Consider the following 14,305-nt stretch of genomic DNA (forward strand, 5'->3'; position numbering starts at 1 on the left):
TGGTCATAATGTTATGGCTGATTGATTGATTGAATGATATATATATATATATATATATAATCTCAAAAGACATATTACATACAAGTACATTAGTATATGCGGTTGAATTTCCAACAGGCCAATCACAGTGAATCAGTCTGTGAGACACATAGGAACTGCTGTGCAATTTGAGTGGCCTGTGAACAGCTGTCATTGCATTGTACAGCACCTTCACCCACCCCGCTGCAGCAGATCACATGAATCTCATGGAGGAATTTCCGAGACTCCACAATCTGGCCACATTCACAACTGTGAAAATTGCTCGCTTTACAACTGCTCCTGTTCCAGAGAATGTTCCAGCGAAGTTTGCCCCTTCCACAAATTTGTGGCCTGTGCATTACCACAGTGCAGGTACCCATCAACATGTTTTTGCCCAGAAGGTGATCCCTGCCATCCACCAACATGTATAAGGAAATGTTGCTGGATCACGCAGTCATCTGTGGCTGACCTCTCAAGGGTGTAGCCTATCACTTTCGCCTGCTGATGCACTACCTGGTTGCACCCTACTAGCTGCAGGTGACAAAACTCTGCCGCTTCCTTTAGGCCTCCCAGGCATGATGACAATAGAGGACTGCCTAATTTTATTAGCAGCTATGTCAATAGAGGGATTGAAGATGTGCTGCTTGCACTTGAGAATGTGGTGATTATGTGTGGTACATTGGACAGCAATAATGTGCAGTGATGTGCTGCTAACAAAGGGTAGATTTGCATGTGTCAACAAGTTGGCACTGCTGACCCCAAAAAGAAAGAAAATAGACCTCCAAAAAAAAGTAAAATAAAGCCCAAAACCCCAAACAACAAACCTAAAACAATAAATCACAAAGCATTTTTTTTTGCAAAAAAATAATATGGTAAAAAAATAACATAAAATAAAGGAAGAGGGGGGATCATCAGCAGCTAAATAGCAACATAACATGCTGACACAGGTCATGAAAAGCATTTTGGGGTTCGCTTTTGGTGCATGGGCGATTTTGCTCATGGCCGAACGATGGATGCGAAGCCAACTTGGTGGCAAATGCAAACCTCATACCTAGCTGTGACCTGAATAACAGAAGATATGATTACACCCCCATAGCTGAAAACGTCAGAGGAGAGACATGCCATCTCCCTCACTGCTAAATAACGCAGCAACATTTGGATGTTCAGTTTGTAGAGTAAACGCTCCAAACAATGTATTATTTGAAAAATGTTTAATCTTTTTTTTAAGAAACATTCTCTTGTAAAATGTTTTATACAAATAGTGAAACAAAATATACTAACCTTTCATAAACTTATATATACAAATAAATTGTAATTTCCTTTTTGGGTGATAAAAGCGAATAAATTTACCTTTGTAAAATCACTGGCAATAAATCCTTGCTCCAAACCACTGAACATAGTTAGAGGTATCAGAAGGCATTGACGTTTATCACCAAGATGCTTAAATGCTGCAAGAAGTGTGGAACAGGTATTTTTTTCTTGCTGAACCTTGTCTGTTTGTATCCGTTCCAAAAATATGATTATCAGTAACATGGCTAGAACACCACAAGCTAAAATGGAAAAAAATAATAAAATGTGTTAAAGACGGGAGCAGGGAAATGGGGAAGTGGCTTGGACCCTGCAAGAGAAAGGAGCCACCCTAAAACAGAATATTAGAGCCAGCGCTCAGGAGACCATTTGATTCTACAGGAAACTAAAACTATGAAAAATCAAGGAGCAGCATTCACTGTAAGCGATTTAATCAGCGTTTCCTTGCTACTAAATATTCGGCGGTCAACTGTTAGTGGTATTAGAACAAAGTGGAAGCAACTGGGAACAGCAGCAACTCATCCACGAAGTGGTAGGTCATGTAAAATGGCAGAGCAGGGTCAGGGCATGCTGAAGCGCACAGTGTGCAGAACTCGCCAACTGTCTGCAGAGTCAATAGCTACAGACCTCCAAACTTTGTGTGGCCTTCAGATTGGCATAACAACAGTGCAGCTGCATCCAAGCCTTACATCACCAAGTGCAATGCAAAGCGTGGGATGCAGTGGTGTAAAGCACACCGCCACTGGACTGTAGAGAAGTTGAGACGTGTTCTCTGGAGTGACGAATCACGCTTCTCTGTCTGGCAATCAGGTCTGGCGGTTGCCACGAGAACAAAACTTGCCAAGTGTAAAGTATGGTGTGGGGTTGTTTTTCAGGGGTTGGGCTTGGCTCCTTAGTTTCAGTGAAGGGAACTCTTAAGGCATTAGCATACCAAGACATTTTGGACAATTTCATGCTCCCAACTTTGTGTGAACAGTTTGGGGATGGCCCTTTCCTGTTCCAACATGATTGCACACCCCCCTTCCCCCTGCACACCCATATATAAAATAAAACACAGAGCCCCCTCTCCTGCTTACTTTTTTGCAGGGAGGAGGCTGTGAGGAGGCACGATCCCTGGTGCTCGTGCCTCCTCACAGTGATTAGTGAGGTCTTCTGCAGACCTCACTAATCCATCCTTTTGGCCGTAGCTCATAACTGAGCTGCAGCCGAAAGGATCTCAGTGCTGGAGCTGACAGGAGCAGCTCTGCGGTCTGCATCTGACACAGATGCAGACCATGTAGCTGCTCCCGCAAGTCAGGTAGGTGGTCCATGACCACCTACCTGACTTGTCAGCTGGCTGTGGGCCACATAGTACCGGCTCGCGGGCCGGTACTTTGAGACAGCTGGTGTAGACCTTTATAACATTATAATGAAGACATAAAAAAAATCTTCTTGGCTTGGGACTAAAGTTTGTACCACTTTTTGGTAAAAATTCCATGCTATCAAAGCAAAAAAGTGTTCATTTACCGCAAACATGGATTTATAAAAGTAAATCCAAACCCAAGTCACTGAACAATGGCAGTAGTCCTGTTTTCAGTGAATACCATTGCTTTAGCCTTAATGAGCCTTGCAAACAAAAATAAGGTTTTCCCCCAATGTTCTAATGCTGTGATGTGCTGATCTCATAGTAGTTAAATATATTTGCATATGTGTACTACCTGTTCATCGGAGTGTGTGTAAGAAGACTGTACTGTCTATTACATTATTATTGCTGAGGCCATCTAGTGGTTGTTGTTGTTGTAATTGCAGTTTAATTCCTCATGAAAGAAACAGGAGGCGTTTTGCACTTGTTAATAAAGTTTACAGTTGGTAATGAAGTTTCACCCTCAGATTGCAGCAGCCACCTCAGCTTCCAGAAGCATACCAGTGAAGCTCTCCTGTTTCTCCTTTTGATACACATATGCTTGTAAGTCAGTCTATTGTTTGTCAAAGCTTAATGTATATTTACATTACACCACTTTATGTGTACTATGATATGTAAGGTAAGTTCTCTCCAAAGAAGTGTATATGTATTTAAAAGTGCCATATGTAATTACATTTTGTAATTCTGGTGTATATATGATTGTATTGCAGTTTTACAGAACTGAAGTAAATTCAGTTTTGGAATAAAACACAACATTGCTTTTGTCGGTTTTCTTATCAAGCTGTCAGCTTAGCCTAAGAGTCAGTAGGATAGCATAGTAAAAAAAGTATACGTATAACAGGTGAGGATAAAAGAGCTGTATCTGAAAGTAAAAAAGCATACGTATAACAGGCAATGAAAAAAGAGCTGCATTTGAAAGGAAAACATCCCTCTGAACACTGTACTTAAAGCAGTGCTTTAGTTCATACATTATGAACTCATCTATCTGGCTTCGGATATTCAGTGCGCTCCAGAAGATCATCAGTCAGTTCTGCAGACCTCAGGGCAAGAGCAAAGGCAGAAGCAGCACAAGCAGCGATCTCATATGTTGAAAAAGAAGCTGACTTGATGAGGCAGAAAGCAGAGTTGGAAGCTAATATGCATGTGCTCAGAGCCGTAGCTAGCTCCTTTTGCACCCGAGGCAAGAACAGAAAATTGTGCCCCCCAACAGAAGTGTGCGGTATGTGCCGTCATGCGCCCCGCCTCCAGGAAGGCGGAGCGCATGTGCATAATGCACTGGAGGCCAAATCCAAAATAGCATAAAAATTTGTTTTATTTGACGAAACTAAAGAAAAGATTTTTAGTTTCCGTTAATTTCACCCGAAATTTTTTTTTAGTCTTTGCACATGTCTAGTAGTCTAGTTTGTTTTATTTATTTAACTGTTGGGGGGGCTTCAGGGAAAAATCAGGGGTCTAAATAGACACCTGACTTTTCCCTTTTGAAATAGAAAAAGAGATTGAGGGCACAGAGTCCTCTGCCCATACAGGTGGGGGAGAGCAGCAGGGATCCGAGGAGAAGCTGGAGCCTGTGACGCTCCTCTTTTCCCTGCTGAGCCACGGCTGTGTTGGCCGCCTGGCGCCCCTGTTTCCATAGGTGCCCTCTGTTTGTCCATGGTAACAGGTGTGAGGGGGCACAGCCAGGCTGGCCCTGGCTGCGCCCCCTCTCGGCTGTGCCTGAGGCGAGTGCCTCACTCGCCCCATGGTAGCTACAGCCCTGCATGTGCTGCAGATTCAAACAGTAGCAGCAGCGTCTTCGGCAGAGGCTGCAGTATATGAAACTGTGGTTAGTTTGGAAGAGATCAGCTCCAAGACTTTGTGGAAATAGCAACTCACGATTTAGTGCAAAAGGATATGTACAGAGTCACGCTCTGGACCAACTTATGCTTCTATTAAGCCTATCTCCAGCACAGTTCCATGGTCTCCTAACGTAATACACCAGCATCCCTCTCCAGATATGCCTGTGTGGAACCCTGCTCTTCACACTAACTCTGAAATGTTCCAGTGCCAAAGGTGCACTTTCAAGAAAGCAAACACTTTGCTAACCCTTGCCATCCTTCAGATGACTCGGTTATCATGTATCCTCTTTGAGAAATGGCCCTTTAGGAACATCAGAGACAACTGATCTGGCAAAGCACCTAATTTGACGAGAGTTAGTGAGCACAGGGCTGTTAACATTTAATTATTGCCCTGAGAACTATTGGGCATGGAAGTCATAATTCCAAGGCATCCCACTTTCATTGAATGCGACATTATACCTGATGACAGATCAGAAATACCAACACCTGAGATTACACAGCATTTTCCTCATCTAAAATCCTTAACAGATGAGATCCCTGCACTTGACCCTAATGTCCAAATACTCCTCTTGCTAGGAAGAGACATTTTGAGAGTGCACAAGGTACGTGAGCAGATTAATGGACCCTGTAATGCTGCATTTGAAATTAAAAAAGCATACGTATAACAGAACGAAGAAAAAAGAGCTGCATTTGTGAAAGTAAAAAATGTAATCATGCAAACATCAACTTAAATCAGTGGCTTTTAGGGTTGTTTCACTATGGTGCATTGTCATGCATTACCCTATATGCTCAGCAACACATGTACCACAGTGCAGTGCATTGTGGTGTCATTCATTATAAATAGCACTGATTTGACTGGAATACTAATCAAATGATCCAACAAATTTTTTTAACTGATTTTTCATTTGACCATTTTAAAGTGACATTAAAGTCACAAATCCCCCCCCCCATGCTGCTTTAAGGACTTACCTTAAATGATTCCTCTTGATCTGATCATCTTCTTCCTTCCACTTGTATTCAGCAATCCCTCCAGCGCTGGCGCCGGTCTGTGATCCAGCACAGGCTGTTCTCTCTTCCTGTCTCACAGTGTCTGTCTGTCTGTCAGCTCCCAGCTGCGTGCATTATCCTCCACTGTGCCTCTCCTCTTCTTCCTGCTGAAGATCTCTACTGTGCATGCGCCTGCTTGCTACTGTGCATATATCTACTGCTTGCTAGTAAAACTAAGATGTCTTTGCACCAGAGGTGTACATACTGTATGTATTCAACACCGGAAGCAGATAATTTTTTTACCACTCCCTTCCTCTGTATGATAAAATTATTTTTACTCACTTTATTTATTCACATGTCGCATTCCATCACATATATCAACAATTATAATCTTCCTCATTTAGAAAAATGGGCAGAGCTATGCAAATCTTTCATTGTTTCCCTAGTGGTCAACTACAACCAGAACCACTGATGTATGTTTACATATACAGCCTAATATTATAAAATAATTAACTCTAAACTGCACATTTGTTTAACCCCTTAAGGACCAAGGCCTTTTTTTCGTTAAAATACACATTTTAAGCCTGAAGATTACTTAAAACCCCCAAAAATGATATATTTTCTGAAAGTCAAGACCCTGTGGAATAAAACGGTGGTAGTTGCAAATTTTTATGTTGCATGATATTAACGCAACTTATTATCAAACAAAAATTTTGTGAAAACTGCACTTAAGTTAAAATTAGTGCCCCAAAGCACTATATCAAACCCCTTTTTTTGTAAAATATAAAAGATAAGGTTATAACGAGTAAAAAGATACCCAATATGCCCAGGTTAAAAATTGTGTGCACTTCAATAGCTTATTGCTGGGCTTCAGGAGCCCAGCAATGACAGCTCAGGGACCGGAAGTAATGCAATAGGCATCGCTCCTGGTCCCATAGAAATGGGAAGGAGATTGGTGAACAGACGTTCGCTGCTTTCCTCCCCAGCTTCTTGCCGACACCCAAGATGCCGGTACCGTGCCCGTAGGAGGGGCAGCGGAGCCCGGGAAACACGGTGGGGTTGTCGTTCAGGGAGGGACAGCTACTTTACCGGATCGCAGAAGCAATCTGGCGGCAGCTGAGCCACCAGAATCCCTTCTACTGTAAGACTGGCTGCTGGCTCTACAAATATGAACAGAGTCCCAGCGACTTTGTCTGTTTAACCCCTTAAGGACCAGAATTATCCTGTCATGGGTCGTGAAGGGGGTCAAGGCTTTTGGAAATCTTTAGTGCAGTGTATACAAAACATTTCTTCTATGGAGTAGGGCTTGGGACCCAAGGAAAAGTTTCAACCCAGAAGGTATCAATTTGTTTCAGCATTCGGATTCAGATGAATCCGAATTTTCGTTAATTTCTGATGAGTTAAATGATAATTACATAATTACAAACGAAAATTTGTTGCAGAAAAGTGACATTAAATGTTTACTTTGTTTCTTTTTAACTTTTGACAGTCCCTAGGAACAATTTTTTAAAAAACAGTGTGCAGTTCCCCTGACAATTTATACCAGACCCTTTAGGCTTGGTAGGAATTTTAAGGGGGATCCCAATGCTAAAAAAAAATGAAAAAAGTGAGGTCCCCCCTAAAATCTCATACCAGACTCTTAATCTGGGCAGCAGCCGGGCAGGACAGGAAAGGCCACATCCAGGTCTCCCCTGGAAAAGCACCCTCCCAATGCCAAGGGCATGTCGCCTGGTATGGTGGAGGGAGGGGTGGACTGCTAGCTCCCCCCCTTTCCTGCACTGCCAGGCTGCTGCCCGGATTAAGGGTCTGGTAAGGGATTTTAGGGGGGACCCCACATTTTTTTTGCCGTTGGGGGTTCCCCCTTAAAATTCCTACCAGACCTAAAGGGTCTGGTATGAATTAGGAAAGAGAAACCGCACACTGTTTCGTTTTTTCATATTTTCTGTGAACAATTAAAACACTTTTGTGTTTTCTGTGACACATGTCAGATTCTTTGTCAGCAAAGAAGCAGAAGCTGTTACAGAATAACATATACCTCTCAGCTTCTTTCTTTCTTTACATTTTGTGACAATATTCTGTTACTTTGTTTTCATTTGGGATACAAATCCAGAATGTCAAGAAAGTGCAGAGAGGCCAGAGAGCGGTAAATGACAGATCTCCTGCTTGTTTCGTTCCGAACAAAATTCGTATGTATCCGAATTTCGTTATCAAACATTTGGATACGCTTGGATTAGTTATTTCTGTCATTCAGAAATTTGGATGCATCCGAATGTCCAACTTAACAGAAATGTGTAGAATTTCAATTCAGAACAAAACAAATCGCACATGTGGAATCACAGCCCTGCAGAGGCACATCTGAATGTGCTTTTTTACAAGCTACAAGCACAGGGCTCTGCTTCATGTGTCATTGGTCTGAGGATGCACTGCAGTCCATTCCCTAGGCCCAGAGCCATGGCATTTGCTATGATTAACAATGTCTCTAAAGCAGGGGTCTCAAAGTACCGGCCCTCGCGCCAACTCTGACCCGCGAGCCGGTACTAAGTGGCCCGCAGCCAGCTGACAAGTCGGGCACATGGTCATGGACCGCGTGCCGACTTGCGGGAGCAGTTACACGGTCTGCATCTCTGACGGATAGAGACTGCAGAGCTGCTCCTGTCAGCTCCGGCCTGAGCTCTGTCAGTTCTGAGCTCTGGCCGAATGGTGGATGATTAGTAAGATCTGCACTAGACCTTACTAATCACTACTAGATCACCAGGGAATGATGATGTGCCTCCTCCCTGCACGGATTAAAGCAGATGAGGGGGCTTGGAAGGAAAGGAGGGAGGGGGGCTTTATTAATATGTGTGCAGGGGGCTTGGGAGGGAGGGAGGAAGTTTATGATGTGTGCTGGAATTTTTGTGTGTGTATATTAGGCCCCATTCAAACCTATATTTTAGGTGCGATTGGGCATTCCTGTGTCACAAACTTGCGTTTTCCTGCACCAGGAATCCCTAATCTGGTGTTTACATGCAGCAACTGTCACCCATTCAAGTTAATGATTGGGTGACAGCTGCTGCATTTAAATGCCTACATACCGCATGCAATTGTATGTGATATGATTACATTCAGTTACAAAAACAGTCACTATCCCTGGATACACAATTGGGTATTCAGGGATAGTGACAGATTCCTAACTGCATGTAATCCTTTCACATATGATTTACATGCGGTGTGCAGGCGTTTACATGCAGCAGCTGTCACCTGATCATGAATTTGAATGGGTGACAGTTGCCGCTTGTGACATATGCAGACATTAACACTGGTACCGTATATAGTAGCGGCCCCCACGGGACTAGAAAATATGTCCAGTGGCCCCTGGCTAAATTGAGTTTGAGACCCCTGCTCTAAAGACTTACTTCCCTGTGTGAGTTGGCTGTATCATGATTCCCTCCTGTTTATTCTCTCTGAGGCTTGTTTGTGATGCTTGGTGTTCCTGGGACCAATTTTCACTTTATTGATGATCCAGTCAGCATTTTTCTGTCTGGAATCTGCCAGCAGATCTAGAGTTATTAGTTACCTGCCGCCTTCACCTTCATAACATCTCCAAAATATGCACCTTCCTCACCAAGACTTGAAAATTTTATTTTGCTGACAGAAAAAAACTGTACTTTATTTTTGTAAAACCCCTGCGAGGGAACACCTGTGTGGATTTTTGAGTTTTGAGTCAATAAAAGAAGCCCCTAAAAAGTGGAAAGAGAGTGGAAGAGTCCGTAATGCGCTACCATTTGAAGTTAATTCTCACACATCTGAACAACAAGCTGCAAAATGTTGTTGACAGGACTTGGGATCTGCTAGCAGAGGGAGTGGATGCACTGGTGGCACCATGGGATCAGTTGGATAAGAAAAACCAGAAGAAAACTGACTTTTTAGGCACTACCATGACCACTTCAATGTATATATGAAAAATATATTTTATTGTGTACATTGATAAAAATACATATAGCATGGTTAAAATCATCAACATATATAGTCTTATTTACAAAACTGTGAAATTGTATGCCTATCATGAACCTGCACCTCCTCAACTGGTATACAATAAATAGTTAACCAAGTAATTTCTATGCGATATTACTAGTATATAACCATGATAATTAGAGATATTTTTCCATGGGGAGGTGCTCAACTCTTGCTCTACACTTTTTCGCAGTACCACCGCTTCTCCAGGAGCTTATGGTCATACCATCGTGGTTCACAAATTTCTCTTACATTGTATCTCTGTGGGGCACCAAAAAAGGGTTCTTTACAGAACAAAGCAGCTATCTCAGAAACTCTCCATTAAATATCCTTAATGGGCTTAGATGGAAGTTTCTGAAGACTAATAAAATCAACTTAAGATCCCATGGTTGAAGAGGAGATCAGGAGCAATATGAGTGACAACTTGTACAGAGGTCCAGATAAATGGGTAGCAGGGTTGTCGTTCCGTCCACTTCCACCTGGAGAAAGGGGAGAAGCAGGTTGCAAGTTTGGCCCTTGGGACAGAAGATCTGGTCTCTTTGGTAAGGGCCATATGAAGTTGCCATGAAGACGAATTAGGTTGGCTTACCAAGCCCTCCTGGACTAATCTGACTTTTAAAGGACAAGGAGTGGGTGGAGTTATGAGGGGGAGGAGCTGCCTTACGGTGAACTGTTTGACACGGTGGAAGGAATTGATGGTGTTTAAACCCTATACTGACAGCTGACAATTTTCATTTTGTAGGTGACAGAAGGGGGAAGACCAGTGGGAGGGGAGAAGTCTGTGTTGGTGTAACTATTACCATTCATGGTGTTTTCGGTTTTTGCAAGGGTTGCAGCGAGAGGAGTGAGACTACTTAAGGTAATATTTTCTTATGGTGTAAATAGGGGGTGGGTAGGATGTTGAGAGCATCTTTGGGTTGATGTTAATTGCTGACTCTCTGCCCCTCTACATCCCTGACTGACAACGTGCAGCAGGTCTCTCAGAAGGAAGAACGGATCAGCCTACCCACCTTCACGAACGATCTCCCCTCCCCGCTCACTTGATCTTGACACAGGCAGCCTCATCTGCGGGGCCATTTACATCTCCTCACTGCTGACGTCTGACTTCGCAGCGTTGTTTTTTTTTCCTCTCTTGCCCCCTACCTTCAGGATACAACTGACCAGACGCTGCCCCACATTTCCCCTCCTTTTCCCATACCGTTAATATGATCGATATGGGGTGCCTTTCCCCCACAGCAACATAAACCATCCCCCATCCACTGGACACAAAATACCAGAAGCCAGCCCAGGACATCCATGTCAAAGGAGTAATGTTGGCAGCTCCCACACAGTAATAACCCACAAATCTGAACTTCTCCAAACAAGGATCATCCACAACATCAGACATAATTGTCACATTAAACAACATCGCTAATCATCTCAAATTTACCAGCACCTGAAACATTGGATATTGCATTGGATTGTCCACTTTGGATCTTAACCTTCTCACCACATTATCTCCAGGATCATCGTCACTGAGATCGTAACACCACTTACTTAATGGTGAGTCTGAAAATTACACACCTTTGACTTATTCCTACCAGAAATCTCAACTTGGTATTATCACTTTACTTCAGCTCAAACTTCATTACTCCAGAAGTCACACTCCATGTCTTGATATACCGCATAGCACCACTTTCATGATGTCATCTCATTGAAGCACTTATCCACCATCCACATGTCAGTATAACACCAATTCTATTCTCAGCCCCAATGCACCCAAAGGGGGATCTGTGAATAGCAACATGATTCTGAAGATTGCTCTTGTGTGTCTGATGTCCATCCGCTCTTCTAAACTGGAAATGTCACAGGATCAGTTTCATAAGCAATTTCTCCACTTATTAATTATGCAATAGTGAAATTGTGTTATCTTCACATGCACACATTTTTTCTTTTTATTTGCTTCAACAGCCTCCCTAATGGCTCCACAGAGGCCCCCACTACCCAGGCCCATAGCATCTGCGTGGGCTGCTACGGTATGAGTATTGTTATGACAAAGTGAAGTCTGGCTTCTGGCACCATTTTCAAGACAATTCATCATGCTGTTGTTGAAGTGTATGAGTTAAAAAAGATTTTCCCTTTTTTAGCCTGAGCTCACTGCACTAGGACAGTAATTGTATTTACAGTCTTTCGCTATCAGGCTCAAGGATGTTATCAGGTTTTACAAGGTGGATGCTTCAGAAGATACTTGTTTCTTTCGCAAGTGTTGCAGGCAGCTCACTGAGCTCCATTTTATTAGTTTGCCTGTTGTTATCATTGGAATTGGCTGCCCCTCTTTTCTGGACTGCCTGGGGAGGTCCTATAATTCATAAATGTTAAATATATATGAATATATATAAATATGGGATAACCAGCACTAGTATGCTGCAGTGCTAATGTGATATGCAAAACTACACTGAGGAGACCAGACGCAAATCTAAGTGAAAACAATAGAATATACTCACTCAGGTACTGTATTTTCTCAGAGGCCACTGGGGGACACGGCTTAATCAAAAAACTATGCAACATAGGGTTATGCTTTTGCCTACAGGAGAAATAGACACTAGGAACATAAAAACTTGAAGTGCATCTAAACCCAAACACTACAATGGTATCTATTGCAGCTTACAGTCCATAAATGTGATGACTGCATTTGTTTTCTATCTTTATATTTTGTTCCCCTTTTTTAACGGGTGATCTGGCCAGTAACACACTTCCTGTCTAAAGCTGGCCATACACCTTACAATTATCTGCAGATTATCTGTGGTCAGATGGAAAAGGTGTAACAGATTCCTCCATCTACACTTAACTGTGTAATGGAGTAATCTCCACCTGGGCCAATCTGTTGCACTTTTTCCATCTGACCACAGAAAATCTGCAGATAATTGTAAGGTGTATGGGCACCTTTAGGGTGGCTCTTGTCTATGGAGGCAGCTGGAATGTCAACCTGTGGAGAGGGTAGTGTTAACTGCACTAACAAATTTAGATGGACTTTGATTAGCCATTTAAAGCTGAACTCCAGTGAACACTATTTAAGCAGTTAAAGCAACAGTTTTTTTCTGATAAAGGTTTTACATACCGTATATACTCGAGTATAAGCCGAGTTTTTCAGCCCATTTTTTGTGCTGAAAAATGCCCCCCTCGTCTTATACTCGAGTCAGCGTCTCGAGCTGAATTTGAATGATAGTGTACATTTTTGCCAAGTCTATTTATTAGAGAGGGGATACAGATTTATAGCCATCTTAATAAACTAGGGAATGCAGAAGAGCATTTCAAACTTACAAAAATGCCTGTAATTTTAGTTTTTTATGCAGGTCCTATCAACTTAAAGAGCTCAGCATATACATTTACTGGGCCTATTCTTGACAGGTTCAGTTTATGGTGGGAGATACCATACAATATAGTCCACTTGCAGAAGGATGGATGTTATCAGTGGAATACCCGTGGACAATTCATTAGAATACCTTTGTATTCTAATATATATCTAATATATATAGTAATGATAGTAGTTCTGAATATGAGGCAGAATTTATGTGACATATTTCTTGCTAGGGCATACCCTGAGAATATGATTGAAAGAGATAGCTGAGTAGGATAGGATAGGATGGAATTATTATATAAACAGAAATAGAAGAAAGCACAAAACAGGATTATTATTTTCCACATAATTTAGTTTAGAGTATAAAAGGTGAGGGATCAATTGGAATATTGGATATTTATAATGGGCAGCATTGAATCATGATTGTGATATTTCTTATTATTTTTACCAACATTTTGGCAACATTTTTGAAAGATGGCTGGAAAGTAGTTGTGAGAAGAGGCCCGATTTGGGCAAATATTTGTCACCTGTTTTTTTTTTTTTTTTTTTTGTGGTAAAAAACAAGTGAAACGTGGTTACATTTGAAAGGGAATTTTAAATGTGGATCTGACAGATGTACATGCTGCCAACAGGTTATCTCCACTTTAAATAGTAGGAGATTTCTGGGTAAGACTTTTGTGAATTGTTATACCAGATATGTCATATATTTAATTACATGTCATGAGTGCAATGTGCAAAATGCTGGCAGGACCACCTCGGGGACGAGGGATCCATTAAATTATCACTTATGAGACGTTACAAAAAACAATCCAAATGTGGCCAAACACTTTTTTTGAAAGAAAGTGGACAACACACTCCTTTAAAAATTCAGACTATAGAAAAGGTTGCGCCACATAAAAGAATGGGATGTATTTCTCCAGTTATGTAAAATATTTTTTATTGGATATTTATAATGGGCAGGATTGAATCATGATTGTGATATTTCTTATTTTTTTACCAAAGATCATGAATGAATTAATATAGTAACATCATATTTATAAAATTGGTAATCATTAGAGGTATATTCCATGTCTTAGGGCACTAATAGTCTTTTTGTTTTATATCTATATATCTATCTATCTATAGATATATAGATCTATATATCTGTAGATATATAGATCTATATATCTATAGATAGATATATATATATATATATATTGGTCTGGATATTTCACTGAGTATTGATCTTAAGTTTATGTTATAGAATGAGTTGGGGCCCATTTGCGCCAAAGCCACACAGTGGATGCATAATAAAGCGAATGTGTTTACATGCATTTCATGCATTTGTATGAGTTCCATTGTCTTTTATTGGTTTATGTAATTCACATGTGTTTGCATGCATTGTGTTTTTTACATAGTTTGCATGTGTTTGCATGTGCTGCATGT

General features: G+C 41.5%; 1 protein-coding gene across 1 annotated transcript in view; it reads right to left on the reverse strand.

The window, feature by feature from the left end:
* LOC108790941 (protein unc-93 homolog A-like) overlaps window positions 1–14,305 on the reverse strand; it is a 112,863-nt gene that overhangs the window by 4,768 nt on the left and 93,790 nt on the right. Inside the window, exon 6 of the mRNA XM_018561306.1 lies at window positions 1,369–1,568. Coding sequence (XP_018416808.1) covers window positions 1,369–1,568 — 200 coding nt within the window. The remainder of the gene's footprint in view (window positions 1–1,368; window positions 1,569–14,305) is intronic.

Source organism: Nanorana parkeri, unplaced genomic scaffold, assembly GCF_000935625.1.
Source record: "Nanorana parkeri isolate BGI_ZX_2015 unplaced genomic scaffold, ASM93562v1 scaffold515, whole genome shotgun sequence".
Taxonomy (NCBI): Eukaryota; Metazoa; Chordata; class Amphibia; order Anura; family Dicroglossidae; genus Nanorana; species Nanorana parkeri.